We start from the raw sequence: 18,872 nt of genomic DNA, 5'->3' as shown, positions 1-18,872 counted from the left end.
CGGTGTCCTTTTCAGATCAATACTGTCAAGGGCATTTATTTTCTATTTTTCATGCCATACGATCATCATTTGTTGCTGAAATATGAAAATCTCCATGAATTCAGAAAAAAAAAACTGACAAGGGCGTGTAAATGTCTTGGTTAATGGCTTGAAGTGTTCAAGATAGCACAGATACATATCGACTCATTCGATGGGAAAATAACTTCAACAGGAGCAAATATAAATGGGCTCGTGCATATTTTTGATGCCAAAATTGCCAAGACAGAAGAAATGAAGGTACAAAGTTCGAGATTAGTTCCTGAGGCTCATGTCAATCTCCAATAAACTTCCGTTTCTTTGTTGTGTTCATGTATGGTCTAAGCACCCATTCATTTTGTGCTTCGGTCTGATCCACTGTCCCTAACTTTATCTGCAGAGCCAATGTAGAAACAGAAACATCAATAATCCAAAAATTACACTGACGATTAGTAATAATATCAGAAGGCATTGCGGAGGCTATATAAGTGACGTAATAATGTTTTGCCCATAACTGATATCAATCAGATTCTGGATGTCTACAATTTCTCTATCACGGAAAAATAAAATTAGAACATCACGGAAGCCATTTCTAACTTCGAGGCAAGAAATCTTAGGCGCGGTAAAAAATTGAACTAATTGATATTAGAGATACCTGATAGAGCCGCATTTCGAAACGTGGACCAATTTCTTTGAGCTCAACAGACTTAGGGCCTCCGTGCTTTTCGTAAATATGATGCCTAAACAATACCAAATAAAAAATATCAGCCAAAGCATATTGCATATGAAGAAAAGGTGATCAGTTCGGTACAAAAAAGACAATGAATTTCGCTAATTAACAGCTGGCAAACAGAAAACATAATAGCCAACAGAAAGAAAATGTTCAGACTTGAGATAACCAAACACATGACAGGAAAATACTATTACAGGTAATGGTTTGTGCATATATACATTCTTCCTATCCAGTAACTAGGTTGACCATGTTTGGTAACAATACAATTTTATTTTTATTTTATTTTTCTACTTTTTTTTTATCATGATACATGTTATGTTGTTGGTCAAGTAGTTCAAGAATATTTTTCAAAGCTTTCAATCTTTAAATATACACTCTGTTAGTCAACTCAGGATATTTTCTGATAAATTTGAATACTTTCCAACATCAAACATCATTGCTATTACCAACAACACAAAGTGATGTAAGAGCTAGTAGAGCAGAAGGCAAATTGCTTATGACTGCTGCCTCCTGTCATTTGCTAAGCTAAGACTAAAGCATCATTACAGAATTATTTTAAATTCCTTTTCTTTGAGATGTTTCAGCTTCATAAGATTGTCTATGAATTTTCTCATAGCAAACCTCTACACTAACAGGGCTAGAAAATGAACAATGTAGATAAGCTATTTGATGAGGTCTACTTGGAGCTCTTTCACAAACATAAACAAGCTGAACTTAAGACAGGTATCCCAAGCAACTCCAAGCAAAGGTGGATATCCCATGCAATTACAATATAATGGCATAAAATAAGACATCATGGAAGTTGTTTCAAATTGTCCTCATTTGGCTTGAAACAAGAATCTTTCATGGACTAGAACAGGGAACCAACCTGAAGGAGATATAGTCAGATTGATTTGCAAAAGTAATGATGCGTTTTGTATCTGGCTTCGGCATAGGGAAAAGATGTTTTAGAATATTTGCTGTTCTTTCTCCCAGCTGTCAATATCAACAAAAGAAATTCCACAATGGAACCATCGACAGGTTAAAACGTTTAAGTAATAAAGCAATTGTTTGAATTGGTTATGTACTGGTTAAATAGCACAATTTCCATTTCTTTCAAAAGCAACATGCTAACTCAAGGCTGCTAATTGTCTATCAAATCTTCAAATGACCACAAGTTGCACATGAAGAAGTCAAACTCCAAAACTGAAGAATAGACATTCAGGGAATGAGAAATTAATACCTTGGATTTAAAATTGTTAAGAATCAAATGTGGGTGGGCCTCAGGCATAGTTCCGATGGCTTTCTTGTCCTTAATGTCATGTCTAGTAACCTACAATAAGGACACTTAATCAGTATACAAAATCCCCCAAAACATTAGCCCAATGAATACTCCCAAAAAATGTAAGAATAACCAAACTACTTACCACATTGAGCAATTCAAAGTAAGCAGTTGGACCAAATGGTAGATGGCATATAACCAAACCATCTGGCACACCACGATGCTCATGCACCAAAATCACATCAGTATAATCATGTGCCCGACAACTTTCAATAATCTCAGATATAACCTGCAAATGAGCATTTTTTCAAAAAAGTCACCAACATAACAAACAGAATCAATCTCCTACACAGCCAAGAAAATCTAGACTCGCAGGCTTTAACAAAACTCAACTTCCTCTAAACACTCACACAACAAAATTCTATTAACCACACATTTCTTCACCACCTCTACGGAAATCATTAAATGCGAAAACACAAATGCCAAACCATCTTCTTAACCCCAAGTCAGTCTCTTGAAAGAGAAATTATTAGTTATACCAGTAGCTGCCCCCAGCTCCATCCCACAAAAACATCAGACTCACCATGAAAATAATTCATGAGTCCCACCTTTAGATGCAAGGGAGGAGCACAACTCTGAGCATAAAATGAACAGATTAATTCACTAACCTGACCACCACGATTGATTCGTTCCGCATTTGGAAACACAAACTTCAATTCCTGTGCAAGGTTCCGCCAACCATTCGAATCAAATTCTCAACAAAACAAATCCATGTGTTTAACACATTCAAAACAACATAATATTTCATAATTAATTTTTTCAACACAATTCAACGCGTAAACCTAACAAATTACCTTAACAAACTGAGTAAGAGGAGCGCTCGGATCCCTCGACGTAGTCAATAAAATTTTCGGGTCTCGTTCGGTCGCTTTCGCATACTCGTCATCAATATGACTCCTCGGTACTAAAATTATGCAAACAATAAAATAATTAACTAAAAATTTAAATAAGAAATTATATATATATATATATATATATATATATATATATATATATAAAGGAAGCTTACTTGCGGTGTTTTCATCTTCAAGATCAATTTCTTGACGAAGAGCGGCTTCTTCGTTTCGAAGCTCAGTAGGAATCGGTTTTCCCTCTGTAAAAATTAATTAGTTAAAAAAATCAGTTTTTTTTATTAAATTAATTAAGAAAAAAGGGAAGAGGATTGGTACCAGCTAGGGCTTCTTTGATTTTGCGTTTCTTCTCGTAAAGTAAACGCTCTTTGCCTTCTAAGCTTTTTCGGTACAAATACTCTCTTCTTAATCGGATGTTTCGACGGAGCATTTTTAGATAGAGAGAGAAAGTTAGGGTTTTTGTCAGGGTTTTTGCTTAGTGAAGTAGAGGAGGAAGATGGCGCTGGGTCTAAACGACACTGTTTCTATTTTACTAATGTCTTATGCAAACGACATGTCGTATTGAAGATTAGAGATGGGTTTACAGGATTCGAACTCGCGTGTGTGATAATATTGAATATTTATAAATTAAACATGGACACAGCATTTTGAAAGTTCTTTCATGAATGGCAGCCATGCAAATACAGAAATCAGAAACACAATTTTTATAATATCAAAAACATAATTGCTTCATCCATACAAAAAGATTATCGAAATACATCAAGGGAATACAAGTGAATGAAATAATGTGTATAAAATCATTTAAAAAAATCACGACATAATACTCACACGATGTGAATTCTCTTTTTAATACAGAGGTATTAAACCTTGATTCATTGTTTAAATCATGAGTTGAATGACTTAAACGAATTGAATAAAACAATGTTATTTTAACTTTTTTAAAAAAAAAAACAGTTAAAAAGACATAATTTTGATTTTTTTTATAATAAAATTGTTTACTTGGTTTTTTTTTAAACTCAACCCGCACCCGGTTTAATAACACTGCTTAAAAGTAACTAGATTGATCTTGCAATAGCTGAAGCCGTGCCAATACTTTTGCAACTGTGGGTTTCAATCTTGGATGGCCATTTTGTGCAAGATCGATGAGGACCGCCTGAGCAGATTCTCCATGTTGTGATCTGTGTTCTTCAATGCTAAAAATTCTCTCTAATATCCATAGTGCTTTTTCTTGAGCCTTTACAGTTCCTGATTCCAAAACTCTTATTATGGCCTGGACAGCAGACGTTTTGGCCATGTAGAGGCTTCCACTCTCCCAGATTTCATCTTGCAAGAGAGTTGCGAGGGCGTTGAGGACAGCTTCATCAGCTTCCCTCTCTTCACCTTCCAATATTTGGATCAGTGGAGGGACAGCACCGGCCTTGACCAAACAAAATGTGCTTTTAACGACACAATAGCCATCATGGACTTGGCAGAAAGTGTCTGCGGAAGGAGGCATACATGTCCACCGTGATTTTCTGGACTTTCGAAGAGCTACTGAGTTCTGCGATAGTTGTGCGAGTGAGATTGCTGCTCTACACTTGGTTACTGATGATTCACTTGCTAGCAACTTCAAAAGGATAGGAATCACCCCTAGTTCTGCTGAAAGAAGCTGCAATTTCTTATCAGAAGGAATGGTAAAGCGAATAAGTACGCCTGCAATGCTCTCTTCTAACCATGTTTTTGTTGAAGTTGATGTTGATGCACCTGAACTCATTAGTGAGATCAGAATGGGCAGAAAATGTAACTTTTTCAGTACTTCTGTTGATTTCTTATTGCTAACAGGAAGATTGCTTACTATGCCGATTGCGGCGGCTTTTTCACTCTCAGATGCTGATGATGAGATGATATTGACTATGTTGATAAGATAGGATTCTCCAAGCTGTTCCATGAACTCTTCTGGTGAATCTTTAGAAAGGGTGTAAAGCAAATTTAATGCAGCACTTCTGATCTTGATGTTGCTTTCTGTCAGAAAGGGTAAAAGAAGCTGGACTGCACAATTTTCCTTCATTTTTCTTCTTACTTTGGATGCACTAGAGTGGGATGCGATACTATTTAGAGCTTGCAAAAGATTATACTGAATCGCTGGACTGGAAAGATTCAAAAGCGAGAGCATCTGCTGGGCCACGTCTTTTTTAACCAGGATAGTTTCTGATTGAGCAATCCTTGCAAGTATTGCAGAAGCTGGCTCCCTGAGTGTCATAAGGACAGATGTCACGGAGAACAGTAGCTGGAGCAGGGGTGATACAATACCTGAACTGATCAAACGTTTTATATTTTCTGTCAAGTTTGACAAATTTTGTAATGCATTTAAAGCAGATAACTTGGCTTCAAGTTTTCCAGATTTAAACATCTTGACAAGGGGCTCAACTGCTCCATCTTCACCAAGGGAGGCTCTGCACTGGTCTGTGAGCTCCATCCTTGAAACTGCTGTTGCCATGAGGATCTTGCTCATATCAGAGCCTATATAAAAAAAAAGATGATTAAATTTAGACAACAAGGGGCTTGAAAGGTATAAAAAATTGGTAGAAATCAAGTTCACACTTGATATCGATTTTCAATTGAGAATTCACACAACTCGCAAAAATCCCACATGCCTTTTCACTCAAAAGGCACATCAAACAACATCAAATACATCCACAGTTCTGAACACGAAAACTATGCTACAGAACATGCATTAAGCGAAAGGAAGCTTTAATATTACCTTCCTTCAGGCAATGAACTAGAGGTTTAAAGTAACCAGCCTCAGCCATATGAAGCACATTTTGAGTATTGCTTGACAATGCAATCAACAACTTTGCTGCATCATGAGAAGCAGTTGGATCATCCCCATTAAGCATGGTGACTAACATAACGATACATCCTTGAATTCTTCCAATTCGTCGCCTAACTGCAGAAATATCTGAGAGTTCTGACAACAGTCCTACAGCTTCCCTCCCTTCATCGGCATCACGTGCCAAAGATTTCACCAACCCTGACAAGCAGACTACATCTGTCATTTTCTCCTGCAGACTACCAGACAATGTGAGAAGGCTACAAAGTGGAAATTCTTAAACTTGCAACCAAAATTATGTAGAAAAGTTAAAACATTTCTCATATGATTCACCTTGTTTTCATCATTGTCCAAGGCGAGAATTCTCAGTATCTGGATGATAGTTAACCTGTTGTGAGGCTTGCTCGAGCCTAGCCGATTAAACAGAATTGGAATAATATCTTCTTCATGGATCCACTCTTTATCAATTACCTGATCCCTAATAAAATCACTTAAGAGCAAAAGTGCAAGCCTGAATTCTTCATCATTACCATACTTGAGTTGTAACACTACATCATCAATGCTAAGACTAATCTTTTCCTCCTCAATTTCATTAATAAAAGAGCCCTGCTCACTTACGAACCCGGATTCTTTGCTTGGTCTTGGACCATGAATTACACAAGGGCTAGAGCCGAGACTTGGACTTGGACTTGGACTTGGACTTGGTGTAAAACTGATATCAAACTTCACATTCATCAATTCTCTGTGCAATGCTGCAATATGTTGTTTAACTTCTGTGGATGCATCAATGCTTGCAAAAAGCACAAGGCCTAGTGATCTCCCAAGTTCTTGAGTAACAACCACAATTTGCTTAACGGGTGATCTTGAACAAGCTCCTTCAATTAATTTCTTAGCTCGAGTAAGCTCTTTCTCTATGGATTCAACTCCCTTTTTGACTGGCGGTCTGTCCATGAGTTTCTCATTATCCTTTATTGCTACAAGAACCGGTGTGAACTTGTCTAGTAGAACTGCAAATTCAGTAAATATTTCTCTACCGAATTCTGAGTTCTTAGCAAGTGATACCACCTCTTCTGTCGAGGCTTGTTGCTCTGATTCAATCTCAGAAATGCTTCTGCTATCAGGATTTTCCATTTCTTTCTCGTATCAAGTATGTGGAGAAAGAGTATTTAAGGGTTGTAATTATAGAAGTGACCAACCAAAACTCGAGAAATCTACAGAAGTTGACAGAGGAAGTGTGTCTGTATTAAGAAATCAAAAGAACTGAACAGAAACTGAGCCTGAAAATAACAAGATACACACACACACACGTGGTTGTCTATATATTTACACACAAACGTGTACACAGCAAGTCTTCTGTACTAGAACAAGAATTCAAAAGCAAGAAAATTCATAATCCAGAGGTAAAAGAAACGAATAAGACTATGAACCTGAAGAAGCGAATCAAGAACTGGGAAGACTGACTGAAAATTCCACAAAAGAAGTTTCCTCCTCCATGGTTAAATTCTTCTTGGACGGGATCTACAAGTAATATACGTTAACAAAGACCGAGGACCTGGAACACTAGAGTTTCTTGGTTTCATCTACTTGTCGTGTTCCTTTACATTTTGGACAACCGTCGAAATATAGGCGAAAATATCTAGTTGGTGAGTGTGAAGGGATTGGAGATTAATTTCTTGTTTGGAGTGTTGTGGAGAAGGCTATCTAAAGGGTCGGTGTCAAGGGTTCTGACTTCTTCCCTGATGCGTTAAAGGCCGCTGCTGTTTCCTGTAAGTTTCTTTTTTCTTTTTTTCCTGGTAAAATTTAATGAGGTTAGAGGAGACCAAGTCAACTGAGAAAACAACAACACAGTTTCCGGTCTGTTTTACATTGCTTGTCTCGAAATTGCATTTAAAAGCTCCAAAGATTTCCTTCATGGCTGCCCTGCCATCCCTTTGTTCTTCTCTTTATCCACTTTTGCCTCTGTGGGGTCCAGGTCAAGCCACTCCCTTACAGTTGAGGTTGCCTCTGGAGAGCATCGTCGTCAGAACTGACCCAGGCTGAGGCTCGGTGATGGACTGGTCACGTGAACCCGTGTGTCACAAGATCAACCAAAGTCTACCCTAAAACGAGTTATTTTTATTTTTAATTTGTTAGAATACTAATCAAAATTTTGGGTTAACTAAGAAATAAGTTTTTTCATTTTCTTTAATCCATTACATCATGCTATGATGACAATTTAATTTTATATAGCTTTCTACCAAGTCAAATACCTTTGAGGCATGGTGGAAAAGTAAATATACTCCTTATATATTATCAAATATTCAATTTCACATAAAAAAGTAATTTCTTTACAAATATATATTTTTAGTGTGAGTGATAAGTTTAAACGTTAAAATAAATAAAAATAAAAATCCATATTTATTTTAACGTTTATATACTCCTTATATATTTTATGATGGCAAAAGGAAAGAAAAACTTACTAGCTAGTAATTTATTTATTTTTATTTGAATATTTTAAATTATTTTTTAATAAAAATATTTTTATTCAATTTTATTATTGTAGATGATAGTTTAGAAACATGGCATATATTATAAAAACATGTAATTTAAAATTAAAAAAAAAAATGAGGGACAATAACTTAGACAGAGAAGCCTGAGTTTTATTTAAAAAATAGTTTAAGATATTAAAAAATCTAGAGGTTAAGTTTAATAGAACCCAAAACTCAGAAAAGTTCTGAGTCATTTAAATATAATATTTTTTTAAAAAAAAAATACAAAAATATGTAACACTTGATGAGGATTATTTTAATATAAACGGACGAGCATCACAGCAGCAGCACGCGTGCTCTCTCGTCCACCAATTTTAACTTCTTAAGCCACCTCAATTTCTTGGGTCATTACGGCCCATCTAGAAATTATTATGGGCCTCATCGTGCACTTTGTAGAGTTTATGTGGGCTATCTTGCCATATCAATTGGTCCCAAACATGTTTTTTAGCCCATCAACATTAAATGGCATCGAATAAAAAAAAGGAGTAAGGAAAATGAATAAATCTTAGAGTTAATTATAATTTAGTCCCTTAGTTTACCCAAGATAATTTATTCGTGCTTATAGTTTTATAAATTATTATTTAAACATTATTTCCCTATTCATTTATAACTTCATTCTTTTCATCCATTTTATATTCTTTTCCATTTCATTTTGATTTTTTTATTTAAAAAAAAAAACAGAGGATGAAAATTTTGACTAGAAGAAAAAAAAAATTGATTTAAAATAATATAAAATTAAACACAGTCAGTCAACTCGAATTAAACAATTTTTAGTAAAAAAAATATAATTTTATTTTTAAAAAAATTATCAAAGTTGATTTTAATGAATATAATTGGTTACCTAAGTGACTTGATTACAAGTTGATTTTTTTGTCAATTTAAAACTCAGAATCAAGTTCCTAAATATAAGTTTTTTAAATCAACCTACTAAGCTAAACTAAATTTAATACACATGGTTTTTTCTCATAGTATTTTCTTTTATGTTTTTTCGCATAATAATCCCAAACTTAATTAACACAAAATCTCAAAACTAATAAAATTCATGCAAGCTAAGGCAGTTGCGCAGGCTCATCCCCATCCACTTTGCCTCCTTTGCATGCATCCATGCCACGTACAACCCAAACCTGGCACTCTTTCCTCTCTCCCCATCCCTTCCTTAAGAACCACTCTGGCCAATGGTAGTGAGTCTGAATCTGAGTGATCAAAATGAATCCAGAAAGTCTTACTGCATCGGCAGCCATTAACTTTGGCTTGGCATTCATAGTTCTCTCACTCTTCTCAATTTTCAAGAAACAACCTTCTAATGCCTCCATTTACTACGCTCGTCGCCTCTCCAAACGACACCATGTTCACTTTGAGCAGTCTTTCACTCTTTCCCGCTTTCTCCCTTCAGTTGCTTGGATTCCTCGTGCTTTTCGAGTCACTGAAGATGAAGTTCTTGATATTGGTGGCCTTGATGCTCTCATCATTATCAGACTCTTCAAATTTGGGTTAGTTTGCTTCTTTTGTGCTCTTGTGTTTTTAACTTTGCCCATGAATTCCAGTCTTTAATGTTTCTTGGACTCGATTATGTTCTTGACAAATTTGAAAATTTTTGTTCTTGAATAGGCATGAGAAGTATAAGAAAGTGATGGGAAAAATTTCAGTACTTTCTTGACAGAATCAAGATAAGAAAACTTGGAAAAATTCTGATTAATTTATACTAAATAAACTAAACAGGAAAGATTTTAGAGCAATCTTTCGATCTTATGGAGCACCCTTTTACATTTATTTATTTTGGTTTTTATGCATATTATCATATTGGAATGAATTCTGAAGTTTTTGTTTTCCAAGAATGAGGATCTATTTCTTGAATATGCTCTTCAAAATTACTCATTTTCTACTTATGGTTTGCTTTGCAGGATATATTTCTTTGGAATTTGTTCTCTTATTGGATTAGTGGTACTTCTGCCAATCAATTTCGGTGACCAAGATGAACAATCTAGCATCTATCATTCCATGGATCCTTTCACAATATCAAATATTAGTGCAGGTTCGAACAGGTTGGGTTTCCCATCTTGCTTATGGTTGTTCAGGTTTGAGAGGGTAGAATATTTTGCTACTTTGGATATTGTTTGTCTAAAACTCAAAGTCTGTCTAAGCAACTATTTGTTTGTATACAAACTTCTGTTTCAGCAGGGGAAAAAAGAAAGAAAGAAACCTGTCATCTTGCAAATTCAATAAACTTCTTTCACCATGCTGAATTTCAAAGAATTGTTACGTTTTTTACGACTTAGATATGAAGCATTCAAGTATGCATACAAGATATATACTTGATGTTCATGTCTACATTTTTACTGGTTACATGTGTTTGAATATGAATTGCAGTACTGGCATTTTGGTTTAAGCTTATCTTCCAATTGACTGCTTTATAACCAAATACTCAATTGATTTACTAAGTTTTCTTCATTCCACAGGCTTTGGGTGCATTTTACGTGCTTGTGGTTGATATCATTTTATGGATTATATCTGTTGTACAAGGTTAGTTTTTCGGTTTATGTATTCACAAATGTAGAATACTACTTTTTTTAAAATTCACTTATTGCATGTTATTGTTTATTATCGACAGAACTATCCAGGTTGTAATGGTGGATCGTTGCGATAATAACGTTGCTTCTTGGTCTTTTAGATTCAAGATAAGTTGAAATTTGAGGTGATTTCCTGCATCATTTCATCTTCAGGAATATGACGGAATTTCGGTTAAACGGATCCAACTACTTCGGCACCTAAGGCATCAACCTGATCGGTTTAATGTTCTTGTTCGGCAAGTTCCCTTCTGCAATGAACACAACGCTTATGGGTGCTCTGTTGATCACTTCTTCTCTAAACATCATCCTAACAGTTACTGTTCTTATCAGATGATATATGATGGAAAAGATATCGAAGATCTGTTGGTAAGGTTTGAACAACTTGGAATTTCGTACACTAATGCGTTGGCTCTATTTTTCATTCTCAGTCTCGGCAGATTAGCTGCTCTATGTTATTATATATGCTTTCTATGATAATCAAAGATATTATATGCCTTAGAATGTCACGATATAGTTCTTGTAAAAAATACATTACTATGGAAACATGATATCCTTTGAGGTTTACTTGACACTTGATATTAGATGTCAAGCTCTGGTAGCTCAGCGGAGTTCCTATTTTTTCTGCCCCCTATGGCATTTATGCTACTGAAACTATGAATTTAGGCTGAGGTATGCAATGCGCAAAAAACATTTCAGAATGGGATTCGTAGATAACTACTGTTTCGTAGATTTGTGGAACTACAATAAAATGTAAAGCATGAAAGTTTTTCCTACGTGGTAGAATGTTTCTAAATTTCTCTCAAAGTTTGCCATAGAAGGTATTGAAAAGTGACCAATGTTATGCACTATCAATAACATTTTCATCAACCCATGCTTTTAATGATTTAAGTTCTTTCAAGTTAGCATGCTCGTTATTGCACGCTGAAAGATTTTTAGTTGTCTTTGCTTATTGTAAGACATTCTTTACTCAATTCTGCTTGGTTCCTCTGATATTGTTGTATGCAGCACCAAGCAAAATATGTTGCGAGAAAGATAGAGGACCTGAGAGGAAAGCTCACAGTTAAGAAACGCGACAAGGAAAGCTTACTCTTAAATGTATCTCAAGAAGATGATGTGAAAATAGCTTTGTTTGAGGAAAAGCAGCAAGAAATTGTTCGTAAGATTCGTCAATTACAGAACGAAAGTATGCTGAAAGGAAAGGTAACTTCAGAGAAATTTACATGGATGTTTGTATCAAGTTTGAAGTTGGAAGATGTTTCATCTGTCAAGTATTAACTGTGGGGACTTCTAGAAGCTCAATTTATAATGGTATTCGAAACAGCCATGCAGATACATGCCTTGTTTTTGCCTTGCGTTATACTTTGCATCTTTAACTACGATATATCATAAATGCGATTCATGAAAAGTTTACATGCTTCATGTCTCACATGTGGTTATAAGTTAACCATTAAAACTCTGTTTTCATTTTTCTAGGAGTTGCCTGTTGCCTTTGTTACATTCAAGTCCCGACGTGGTGCAGCATTAGTTTCCCAAACTCAACAGCACTCACATCCACTCATATGGATCACGGAAATGGCTCCAGAACCAAGGGATGTATCATGGAGGAGTCTGGAAATTCCCTTTAAGATTTTGCCACTTTGCAAAATCGGGGTCGTTGTTGCAGCATCTCTCCTCACAATTTTCTTTGCAGTCCCAGTTACAGCTGTTCAAGGAATAGCTAAACTTGAGAAACTTAAGAAATGGTTCCCCCCAGCCATGGCTATGGAGCTAATGTGAGGATTCCAATTCCAATTCCAATTTTGTTTTTTTGGCATTTATGCTTTAAGAAATATTTAGTTTTCGCATCTATTATAAACTTTAAGCAATCACTTAACAGAATACTAATCGAATATTTGAACTCTTTCTCAGAGTTCTGTATAACTCTCTGACATATTGTTCTTGTTCTGCAATAGACCAGGATTAAGCTCCATTATTACAGGGTATCTTCCAAGTGCCATTCTCAAAGGCTTTATATACGTTGTTCCCTTTGCAATGCTTGGCATGGCTAAATTAGGCGGTTCGATTTCAAAGAGCAAGGAGGAGATTAAAGCTTGCAATATGGCTTTCTACTTTCTCGTGGGAAATGTATTCTTTTTGAGCTTGATATCAGGATCCCTACTTGATGAACTTGGAGAATATTTTACCCACCCTAGGAGTATTCCTAGTCATCTTGCCAGTGCTGTCTCTTCTCAAGTAAGCTAGGTTGCCTTAATCTAATTAGTTGGTGTATTATTTGATGCTTTTTCTTGAGTTTATATGCTATCTACCACAATTCTCTTTTTCCCTGGCATATGATGCAAACAATTCTTATAGCTAATATGAATTTATGAACTTGCAGGCTCCGCTTGACTGCTAATTTGTTCTTTTTTCCAGGCTGATTTTTTCGTGACATACATCTTAACAGATGGGTTGTCAGGATTTTCTTTGGAAATCCTTCAGCCCGGCTTGCTTGTTTGGGATGCCGTGAAATCACACACAGTTGGCGGATCAGGAGACGAGGAGAATCCTTACCTTTATTCATTGCCCTATTTTAGAATCATCCCTTCAGTCTCCCTATCAATACTCATTGGTATGGTATATGCAGTTGTCGCTCCTTTGCTGCTTCCATTTCTTGTTGGCTACTTCTATCTAGGCTACGTTGTATATGTCAACCAGGTTAAGTTTCTGCACTAGTTTTATTTCCCTTCAGCAATGTTAATTCCCCAACCATGTTAAATATCCTTTTCCTCTGATTTCTTTCCTTGCCTTTGTATAGTCGTTTCGCTTGCTTATCAAGGATTTTTGTCAACATGGTTAGCAGATTGAAGACGTTTACGAAACTGCTTATGATACATGCGGACAGTATTGGCCATACGTTCATCATTATATATTCGTCGGAATCATTCTTATGCAAATCACCATGATTGGGCTTTTTGGGCTGAAGTCAAAACCTTCTGCTTCCATAGCCACAATTCCACTCTTATTGCTTACTATAATGTTCAATGAGTACTGCAAGATACGTTTTCTTCCTACATTTCGACGCTATTCTGTTAAGGTATGTATTTGTTCTCTTATTTCCCACATCATTATACTCGCCGTATACTGCAGTTGTTTAAAATATGTTCTCGCATTTCTCTCTGCTTCATTTAAATAGCTAGATTAACCCAAACTTCAAAAATAATTTTATATTATTTTTTAACTTATCAAAACTTATATAATCATTATTTTTATGTTTAATTTTATTAGATAGAATAAAGATGCTGATATTCAAACTCTTTATTATTATGATATTATATCAAAAAATTAGTTCAGCAAAAAAATTGAAGTTAGTCCGTAAGATACAATTTTATATTGTTCTTTAGCATTTCTAAAGCATCTTTGAACTTTATGGTTTTTGCTGTCAAATTACATTTTTCCTCGATGGCCTTTGTCCAATCGGTTGGCTAACATGTCTGGCAGAGGAATTGCTGTTCGGGGCCAAATAAAATCGAAATGAAATGGATTCAAATTGCTTAGGCATAATTTGATTTTGTTATTACATAATGGAGTAGCTTTCCAACTGAGCTTTATATGCTGAATCTTATTGGCAACCTAAATGAATTGTCTTTTCATGGTCAGGATGCGGTTGAACATGATGAGCTAGATAGGAAGTTCGGTCAGATGGAAAAAAATTGTGAGAATGCCGGGAGTGCCTATTGCCAGCCCACTTTGCAATCAGCAAACTTCATGGCATCAAAGTCTACTTCCTCGCAACCATTGGTTTCTTCATTGTGTGTTGGGAAAACTAGAGACAACTAACCGGATCAATTCAGCGGAATACAATTCACAATTCACAAGTCCCAATCCTTTTTCTCTCTTTGTGCAGTAAAAAATAGAATCAAACAATGATCAAATATAATGCAAATAATCACACAAATCAACACCAAGATTTTTACGTGGAAAACCCGATACGGGAAAAACCACGGGACCGGAGTCTACCTAAAAACTTTCACTATCACAAATAATGGGTTCACAATTGTTCTTCCTCAGATTCAACTAAGGGCTACAGCATATATATCATCAAGAACAACTTATTCTCGGATTACAACAAGATTAAAGAGAGTAATGTTAGAGAAAAGCTCACAACACTGACAACCCCGTTTTCTATCAAAACGATCAGCTTCCACACCACCAATCTTCAATCCAACCGTTCAGAATGAAGAGGAACGTGTCTAGAAGTTGCTGTCAAAATCTCAGCCCGATCCAACGGTGAACGAACTGGAAATCGAAGAAAGAAGACAGACTGCTCTGCTGCCTTCTCTTCTTTCTTTCTCACGTTTTTCTCCTCTGTTTTTGCTCTCTTTTAATTCTGTTTTCTCTACTGTCTACAGTAGCCGACCATTTGATTTTAATTCCAAGAGACAGCAGCTGTCTCTTGCCAATTAATGTGGTGGTCCCATCATCACAATGTTGTGTGGTCCTCACATGGTGCGGGACCACACAACATTGTGATATCTTAACATTGGAATTCATTTTCTTCCTCTCTCTTATATTTTCATCTGAGTTTTCCCCCCTATCATGAAAAATTATTATGCTTAACACATTTATTCACACTTTTCTGGTAAGATTCAAAGTTCTGTCCGATCAGAATTTCTCCTCTCTTCTTGTTTTGAATAAAAATTAAAAAAATTTCTTCAAATTAACTAGGTCAGTCTCATTCGACTCATCATCGTAGGCAAATAAACTACTTTGTTTAGTATTATTGATCCCTTATAACTCATGTTCTTTATGAGGTTTGCTGAGTTAAGTGTAGAGGTGGGGTGTGAGTGTTAATGAAAGAGTTCTTGAGGTACCCACCTAGTGTTTGCGTTTAACGAAGAACACGAACCGAGTAATAGCAATATGGAGTCTTTTCCTTTAAAGAGCTGACCAGATGTTCAGACGTTCAATCAATAGTCTAGGGTTGGACCATGGACCAGCTGATCCAGCTCCTAAACCGAGTCAAAGGCCACCCCATTCTGGTTATTCGTGTAAGATACGCATTAGCCGTGGCGTTGAAGCTTAAAACATGGCTGAGTTGAATCCAAACCCAATGCCTTTTGAAATATTGAAAACGTGGCTTGATCATAAAATGATAAGCTCCTTGCAAACGAAATATTTATTCAATGTATTTGGTTTATTGTATTCTGATTTAGGTCCGAACCTATTCTTTATCCATCAATGTAGTCCTTCCATCAAATTTGACCACCGGGAGGCACACATGTCATCCTTCTACACGGTCACGTGACCACACATGCTGATAGATAGACGGAAAACTGAATGGAAGGATTACATTGTTGAAAAAAATAGATTTAGGATCAAGATCATGGTAAAATAAAAAGGTCAGGGACTAATCTTCTGTTACTTGAAGGTCAGGGTATTTTTTAACCAATTAGCCCGACTTAAATTTTCAGGGAAAGATGATTCAAATGGAAGCTTAGAGTTATAGTGCATCAATGAAACTTGGTCTGAATATGCCAACAGGCAGCCAATTAGAGAAACACTCAACTGCAGATAACACAGCATTGGATTACATAACGTCACACCAGGTAGAAACTCAAGAACATGACCACAGAAAACAAAGACTCACAGCAAGAAAGTTCTACAAGAAACCATTATTGAATTGTGACTGAAAACTCGGAAATGCTGAAAGCAGAACAAAACTATTCCTCCTTTCCAAGCAGAGCAAGGAGGAAAGCCTTGTAATCCCCAGAAGTGTCCTTGGCAACCGCCTGATCAAGGGGCACACTGTTTCTCTTGTAGTAGATCTCCTTGATATCATTCAAGTCCTTCTCTGCCCTTGTGACAATCACACGAGTGAGTGCATCCTCATCTGTCCCAACCTTTTTGATGGCATTGCGCAAGATCTAAGCAGAAGGCAACAATGTTTTAGCCCATTGAACTTTCATTTATGAAATTTAAGGCAACAGTGTAAACAATTTCACCTTTTCATAGTACTTTCTGTGGTCGTTGAGGCATCGAATGGCTGTACGGAGCACTGTTTTGAACTCATCAGCAGGCTCATCTAGTAAGTCCTATTAAACAAAAATGACCATTAAGGCTCCATTTTTATAATCAGACTCAACCTTGTAGATGGAAGTTCTGTTTTCAGAGAGTTAGAGCTTCTGCTACAGGCCTCAGAAGCGAAAAGAAACTTGGAGAGAGTTAAAGCTTCTGCTACAAGCCTCAGAAGCGAAAAGAAACTTCGAGGCATTCACAGTGCTCCTCACGACAACTTGCAACTATAAACATTTAACTTGGTAACTAGAAGCAAGCTATTGAACTTCTATTTTTTTCTGTACCTTAGTGATGGAAGAGCCATGATCATCTCTGTAGCGGTTGAAAGTTGCCATGAGCTGTGCTTTGCTCCTGGTAGTCAGGATCCTAATGACATCTTCATGATTAAAAGCCTTTTCTTTGATTGCATCATGAAGAATATCAGCTTCTGAATTGGTCAATCTTGTATTTATCTCATCTCCTTCATACCTAAAAGCTGTCACTAATCCAACCAAGAGCTGCAAAATGATCATAACAAACCATCAGGCAATTGTGAATGGCCTAATCACAATATATCAATGATTGACATGCCTTCCTGATATCACCGGTGGTATGGGCCGCAAGATCTTCTTCCAAGGAATGCTTGTACCGAGAATGGTAAGCCCTCCTCACAGCCAAGAGCTCCTCTGAAGATAGGACGCAGGCGATTTCTACAATCACATGGTAATCGCCAGATTTCCTGATAGCCACATTTGCTAACACTGCATCTCTGTCTTCTGGATCCAATACCCATCGATACACAGCTTTCTATGTTCACAAATTTATGAAACTTAATTAGCATCACAGGCATATATATAAACCGGCAATCACACTTCATCCCATTCTGCAACAATCCTTGTGTTGGAAAGAACAGAATGACTATGATTAAACGTTAATATGCATCAAATCTCTTGCAAAACACAACTGATTGAACAAGACCCTTTAACAAATATGCCCTGCCTCTGACAGATAAGACTGGTATAAATATAAAGTTTGTGTTATCATAACCATGATACTGACAATTACCTCAAAGTCTCCATTGAGCTCAGACTCGAGACGCTTGACAAGATCTTCTTGAAACAATTCTGAATAAGCTAGCCTGATTTGCTTCCTTTGAGCAGCATTTCTATGCCCCAGTATTGAAATTATAGCCTTCTCATTAGTCCCCCAGCCTAACAAAAACAAACAGCACAGACAAATTCCGTTGTCAGTTTTGATATTTCCTTTTGCCTAAAATCACTTGATGATCACAACATCAATTTGGATAAGATTTCTCACAAAAGAAGCGAGCAAGATCCTGATGAAATTCAAGAATCAAAACAAGAAAACATGAACTCAGAAGCCGATTTCTTTTGACAAAAAAGGGTACAAATTATCTTGGTGAAAAACACAAAGGAAAGTACATATATAAGACATAGAACGATTTGTAAACTTAACCCTGGCAAGCCTTTTGGAGAGCTTGTGCATCATCAGCATAAGAAACATTTTCAGGAACAACAAGGGTAGCCATTGTAGTTAACTCTCTTTGTCTCTTTAGCTAGAAAATTCAATGTGAAGGAGACTTGTTCATACTCTCATATTTATAGTACCACTTTCTTACACTCTTACGTTGAAAACAATGTGGTAATGAAATGATTTCTTGGACTATGTAAATTTTATGAATACATTAATCAGCATGACCACCTGCTTTCCACTATTAGATTCTTACTTATCTCTCATGGTTGGCTTGAGTTATTGAATATTTTCTTCATACCATTTTTGAAGGCAAAATGGGTGAATGAGAGGAAATTTTTGGTGCAGGCACACAAGAGTTTTATGCATAGTTGTCGTACCAGCTTGAGAGAGAAATTTAGGTCGAGTCAATCAATAATTTTTTTTTATTAAGACAAAGTATTTTAGTTTTTTTTTAAAAAAAAATTATAATGTTGACTCGACCTGTTTAACCGAAAATTAGTCTAAATTAATTTATAAGATTT

The 18,872-nt window shown here is 36.2% G+C and overlaps 4 protein-coding genes across 6 annotated transcripts; 1 reads left to right on the top strand and 3 right to left on the bottom strand.

Annotated features, from left to right (window-relative positions):
* Positions 1-122: 122 nt before the first annotated feature.
* LOC133701644 (uncharacterized) lies at positions 123-3,555 on the bottom strand. The gene is made up of 9 exons (XM_062125640.1): positions 3,239-3,555; positions 3,079-3,162; positions 2,864-2,973; positions 2,678-2,728; positions 2,155-2,298; positions 1,971-2,060; positions 1,617-1,723; positions 671-755; positions 123-409 (listed from the first exon to the last, which is right to left on the bottom strand). Exons 1-9 carry the CDS (start codon positions 3,348-3,350, stop codon positions 311-313), a joined length of 882 nt encoding a protein of 293 aa, XP_061981624.1. The 5' UTR covers positions 3,351-3,555; the 3' UTR covers positions 123-310.
* Positions 3,556-3,688: 133 nt separating this feature from the next.
* LOC133701642 (U-box domain-containing protein 44-like) lies at positions 3,689-7,519 on the bottom strand. 2 transcript variants are annotated; one of them, XM_062125639.1, is made up of 4 exons: positions 7,157-7,519; positions 6,063-6,967; positions 5,661-5,961; positions 3,689-5,419 (listed from the first exon to the last, which is right to left on the bottom strand). In XM_062125639.1, exons 2-4 carry the CDS (start codon positions 6,858-6,860, stop codon positions 3,966-3,968), a joined length of 2,553 nt encoding a protein of 850 aa, XP_061981623.1. In that variant the 5' UTR covers positions 6,861-6,967; positions 7,157-7,519; the 3' UTR covers positions 3,689-3,965. The 2 variants fall into 2 exon arrangements, with proteins under 2 accessions (XP_061981623.1, XP_061981622.1); XM_062125638.1 differs by having other exon boundaries at positions 6,063-6,940.
* Positions 7,520-9,463: 1,944 nt separating this feature from the next.
* Positions 9,464-14,671, top strand: LOC133700631 (CSC1-like protein At3g54510). Of its 2 annotated transcripts, none has more exons than XM_062124212.1 (10): positions 9,464-9,747; positions 10,159-10,299; positions 10,714-10,777; positions 10,978-11,190; positions 11,830-12,024; positions 12,298-12,596; positions 12,777-13,056; positions 13,237-13,518; positions 13,664-13,897; positions 14,461-14,671. In XM_062124212.1, the coding sequence occupies exons 1-10, from the start codon at positions 9,464-9,466 to the stop codon at positions 14,638-14,640; spliced, it is 2,172 nt and encodes a 723-aa protein (XP_061980196.1). In that variant the 3' UTR covers positions 14,641-14,671. The 2 variants fall into 2 exon arrangements, with proteins under 2 accessions (XP_061980196.1, XP_061980195.1); XM_062124211.1 differs by having other exon boundaries at positions 10,159-10,332.
* Positions 14,672-16,309: 1,638 nt separating this feature from the next.
* On the bottom strand, positions 16,310-18,497 carry LOC133701094 (annexin-like protein RJ4). Its single transcript, XM_062124893.1, has 6 exons — positions 18,334-18,497; positions 17,923-18,068; positions 17,449-17,664; positions 17,163-17,375; positions 16,806-16,895; positions 16,310-16,727 (listed from the first exon to the last, which is right to left on the bottom strand). Exons 1-6 carry the CDS (start codon positions 18,404-18,406, stop codon positions 16,524-16,526), a joined length of 942 nt encoding a protein of 313 aa, XP_061980877.1. The 5' UTR covers positions 18,407-18,497; the 3' UTR covers positions 16,310-16,523.
* Positions 18,498-18,872: the final 375 nt, after the last annotated feature.

This window comes from Populus nigra, chromosome 8 (genome assembly GCF_951802175.1).
Source record: "Populus nigra chromosome 8, ddPopNigr1.1, whole genome shotgun sequence".
Lineage (NCBI taxonomy): Eukaryota > Viridiplantae > Streptophyta > Magnoliopsida > Malpighiales > Salicaceae > Populus > Populus nigra.
The sequence above is the reverse complement of the archived record's forward strand: the minus strand, read 5'-3'. Positions and strand labels throughout refer to the sequence as shown.

Excerpts from the sequence above, each read along its gene's own strand:
- LOC133701094 (XM_062124893.1), bottom strand. The coding sequence starts at position 18,406 with ATGGCTACCCTTGTTGTTCCTGAAAATGTTTCTTATGCTGATGATGCA. Across the intron at positions 18,069-18,333 it reads TCTCCAAAAGGCTTGCCAGG|GCTGGGGGACTAATGAGAAG; the intron begins GTTAAGTTTACA and ends TGTTTTTGTTAG. Across the intron at positions 16,728-16,805 it reads ACAGAAAGTACTATGAAAAG|ATCTTGCGCAATGCCATCAA; the intron begins GTGAAATTGTTT and ends CCTTCTGCTTAG.
- LOC133700631 (XM_062124211.1), top strand. The coding sequence starts at position 9,464 with ATGAATCCAGAAAGTCTTACTGCATCGGCAGCCATTAACTTTGGCTTG. Across the intron at positions 10,778-10,977 it reads GATTATATCTGTTGTACAAG|GAATATGACGGAATTTCGGT; the intron begins GTTAGTTTTTCG and ends TTTCATCTTCAG. Across the intron at positions 11,191-11,829 it reads AAGATATCGAAGATCTGTTG|CACCAAGCAAAATATGTTGC; the intron begins GTAAGGTTTGAA and ends TGTTGTATGCAG.
- LOC133701644 (XM_062125640.1), bottom strand. The coding sequence starts at position 3,350 with ATGCTCCGTCGAAACATCCGATTAAGAAGAGAGTATTTGTACCGAAAA. Across the intron at positions 756-1,616 it reads TCTGACTATATCTCCTTCAG|GCATCATATTTACGAAAAGC; the intron begins GTTGGTTCCCTG and ends GGTATTGTTTAG. Across the intron at positions 410-670 it reads TCGAAATGCGGCTCTATCAG|ATAAAGTTAGGGACAGTGGA; the intron begins GTATCTCTAATA and ends TTGGCTCTGCAG.
- LOC133701642 (XM_062125639.1), bottom strand. The coding sequence starts at position 6,860 with ATGGAAAATCCTGATAGCAGAAGCATTTCTGAGATTGAATCAGAGCAA. Across the intron at positions 5,962-6,062 it reads TGGACAATGATGAAAACAAG|GAGAAAATGACAGATGTAGT; the intron begins GTGAATCATATG and ends GGTAGTCTGCAG. Across the intron at positions 5,420-5,660 it reads AGTTCATTGCCTGAAGGAAG|GCTCTGATATGAGCAAGATC; the intron begins GTAATATTAAAG and ends TTTTTTATATAG.